The sequence below is a fragment of the Plectropomus leopardus genome, unplaced genomic scaffold, assembly GCF_008729295.1.
Source record: "Plectropomus leopardus isolate mb unplaced genomic scaffold, YSFRI_Pleo_2.0 unplaced_scaffold11458, whole genome shotgun sequence".
NCBI lineage: Eukaryota > Metazoa > Chordata > Actinopteri > Perciformes > Serranidae > Plectropomus > Plectropomus leopardus.
The window spans coordinates 1-3702 of NW_024612126.1; the positions used below are offsets into that span (position 1 = coordinate 1).

At 40.4% G+C, this 3702-nt stretch overlaps 1 protein-coding gene across 1 annotated transcript; it reads right to left on the bottom strand.

Annotated features, from left to right (window-relative positions):
• Positions 1-451: 451 nt before the first annotated feature.
• On the bottom strand, positions 452-3696 carry LOC121963497. The gene is made up of 2 exons (XM_042513782.1): positions 3689-3696; positions 452-2934 (listed from the first exon to the last, which is right to left on the bottom strand). Exon 2 carries the CDS (start codon positions 2903-2905, stop codon positions 2048-2050), a length of 858 nt encoding a protein of 285 aa, XP_042369716.1. The 5' UTR covers positions 2906-2934; positions 3689-3696; the 3' UTR covers positions 452-2047.
• Positions 3697-3702: the final 6 nt, after the last annotated feature.

A 3702-nucleotide genomic window follows, 5' to 3' on the forward strand; every position in this document is an offset into this window, starting at 1 on the left:
GTTTACTACATTTCTGTGATGCTCTTCATCACATTCACTAACCCTCATTTCCATATGTAGGGAAATACTTCAAACCGGCTAAAGGAAGTAATCTATCACAGCAGACACGTCTGCTTTAACAGCCGTCTGTCAGTTGAGATGGGTTACTGTGATGTGATGCTATGATAATATAACAACAATAATCCACTATGTTATACTGAGTGTGTTTTGTCCAAATGAAAGGTCCCTAATGTTGCATTGTGGGTATGAAATACTACATGAAATAATCAGTCAACTTCACAGACAACTTCCAATTTTGTCTAAAAATAATAAATAAAATAATGGTTAATTCATTTTAAGTTACAAGTTTTCTTCCTTCTAGACAAATAATTTCCACTTACACAAAACCAGCTAAATTCTGCATCTCAAAAACATGAAACTGATACAAAACGTCAGTTTTTGAGTGACTGGAGAGTTTCACAGTAAATGCATATAGTTTTTATTGATTTTAAAGGCCACGTTTTTCACATTTTTAATCCAACTGAAGCAAACAGACGACCAGTGTTTCAAAATCACGCCCACAAAGAAAATGTACTGCGATTAAAAAAAAAGAAAAGAAATACAATATTTACAGGTTATTCTCATAGATACAATATATGGCTAATAGCTTTTATCTCGATTGCTTGTGAGACATCAGGTTTAAATACACGTAACAGAGCTAACTCCCCAGAACACACTAATGCTACTACAGCAAAGACAGACATCATGGGTGGTTTCTACCAAAAAAAACCTAAAGTGCTACTACAGATTATTTTCACTGAGTTAATAATGGAAAATTACAAAACGGATATGCATCAAACTACCTGTCCATAAAAACTGAAAGACATACGTTAACAGTTAGAGTTAATGAAGCAGTGCACTGTTGGATCCTAATTACGTTAGAGATTCAACTGACACTGTAAGGCTTAACGAAATTAAGTTATGTAGTCTGTAGAGTTTTATTTTCATTTGCATAAAACAGATCAGTAATACATGACTTTGAAAAAACACATGATTTGAATAAATCCCAGTATAAACATGAATGTAGGCATCAGGAATTCATTTCAGAAAAAGTCACATAAACACTAAATGAGGGAGTTAGCATTAATGTCATTCATACCGTCAGCAGGTCAATTAATGCTTTGTCTTATAATCTTTGTACCAAAAACAGCTTCTCTCTACAGTATGAAAAATTCCACTGAGATTTGTGCGAACACAGAAAAGAGCAGCATCCAGCTCTGAGACTAAAGCCTCATTTATGGTCGGGCGTTTGACACTTTGATTTCATGTCCTGCATCTGCAGAATTTTGTTACATTGCAGACGTGATACATTGTCACACAGTGTGATAGGTAGCGTTACTACTGTTGTCAAGGATACAGTTTTCAATCCAGAGCGACTCTGACCTTTGTTAAGTGTCACTGTCCGCAGATGCAGCCGACTGTCAGCAGCAGCTCCTGCAGAGCTGAGAGGACAGTGGCCGGTCAAACTGCTTTCAACAGTGCGACTGACAGCAAATATTTACTGAACCTACATATTTTTTACACCAGCTCCACGGGGAGAAATCAACAGTGTTTACATATATTGGTATTATTATAGTGCGCTCTGTGCTGTGTGTGCAGTGTGTTTCAATGAAAAACCAAACAGTATATGCAAACAGTGCACCTATTTAACAGTCCAGCTCCAAAAATAAAAAAGACTATGTAGGCCAGCTGTTGATATCGTTTTGGGCCGCCATAAACAAATGACTATTTGAGCAGGATATTTTTGTCATTTTAAACAGCCGTCTGTGCAGATTATGCTTCCATAAATACAACAGAAATAGACTTTAAAAATATGCATTGGGTCTCTGAATACAATGTAGACAACTGAAGCTTTTTTCCCGCAGCGTAAGTTGAAAGTGTCGTGCTGCTCCTTAATCTCTATCGAATGACAATCTTCAAAGTGTCAAACGCCCGACCATAAATCGACTTTACTGAGGTCAACTGTCTGTGTGCATTGGCTTTTGCAGCTACAGGAAAATAACGACAACTATTCAGATTCAATCTCCGGTTCTAGTTCCTTTTCCACGTCTATCCAGGAGCGTTTCTTGGCGCTGGGGAAGTCCTTTCCTAAAGCACCTCGGGTTAACGGCCTGGACGAGGATAAATCCCCCGTCCCTTCTTTAGGGCTTTTGTAACGGTGAGGGAATCTGATGGGGCTAACCTCACCAGATTTAGGTGGACTTCTTGCTCGCGCACCTGGAGGACTCCATAGATCTGCAGACTTGTTTTTCGGAGGTCTTCCTCTGCCTCGTTTGACCGGCACTGGAGTATCACTGACCACTCTGGGCGAGTCATTACTTGTTGTCTTGACAGTTATTTTTTCACTCTCTTCAACCACAAAAGATGATTCACTTTCACTGACGCTTTTACTTGTGTCTTCTTCCACAGTACTCTTTTTATTCTCGGTAACGGGGGTAACAGCGTTCTTTCGAGGCCTGCCTCTGCCACGGCGGACTACAGGAGGGCTCTGATCAGACTCAACAGGAGCAGGAACCGGTTTCATTCGCTTCACACTCAAGCAGGCAGTTGCCGGCGTTTTGTTTACATCCACCGCTGTGCCCCCCTCGTGGCTGCTCTCCACAGCTGGCAGAGACACCGAAGGCAGGTAGATTGATTTGTTAAGGAGGGCGAGCTCAGCCAGGGGGCTGACACCTGAGCGCTTTGGTTTAGAGTTTGAGGATTTTACAGTTTTGTTGTCCTCCAAATTGTGACTGCTTTCTGGATCTTTCGGGTGGTCATTTTCAGAGGAGCTCTTGTCTTTGTTCTTGGACGAGTCCGCATCAGAAGATGAAATAATCGGCGATGCAATAATCTTACCCTCCTGTCCTTTCAGCTTGGGCTCCATCACCGTGAGTGTATAGAAGCCATGACCAACTGTGAGAAAAGAAGAAAATGTACATGTAAGAATATAATATTACGGAAAAATGAGGGTAATTTGACTCAGGGATTTAAGGAGCAGTGTGTAGGATTTAGCTATGAGGATTGCAGATTGCAACTAGCAACTTTAACAACTAGCAACTTTAACAACTAGCAACTTTAACTCTGTCAGTTGCTGCTGCTGCACACTTCATCATCATCCACTCACAGTGGCAGTAGTAACACACCCAAACTTTGTCCCGTCAGTTGAAAACTATTGATCCAAAGCTGAAATCCGAGTTGAAATCAGCAGGAGCAAGTAAGCTAAGTCAATTAGGCACTATAAGGTTTCATCGTGATGTGTGCTCACTTTATTCATCTGATAATAAAGATCCAGACATTCTGAAGGTTTTTACAGGGAGCCAAATTATCTGCAGAGGTTTCTTCCTCTCTAAAAAACAAACGGACCGAGAGGTTTAAACTGCTAAAAACACTTAATAAAAAAGTTTCACATTAAAAATCAGTGTTTTCCGAGGCTGGTTGTTGCAGATGTGCTTTTAACTACAATGGCTGACCGAAAAATTAAAGTGTTTGGTTTGTCCGCTCCAGACTACTGTAGCAACACGGTCATCTCCATAGACAAGGACGGGCTTTCTATGTTGATATGAACCGCTCATTCTAAGGTAACGAAAACCCAAATAACTTATATATCCCCCTAAATCCTACATACTGATCCTTTAAATCAAAGCCAGAACAGGATGCCTTAACTTACGTGGTCTCAGGGAT

Coding starts and splice junctions, on each gene's coding strand:
- LOC121963497 (XM_042513782.1), bottom strand. CDS start 2,905: ATGGAGCCCAAGCTGAAAGGACAGGAGGGTAAGATTATTGCATCGCCG.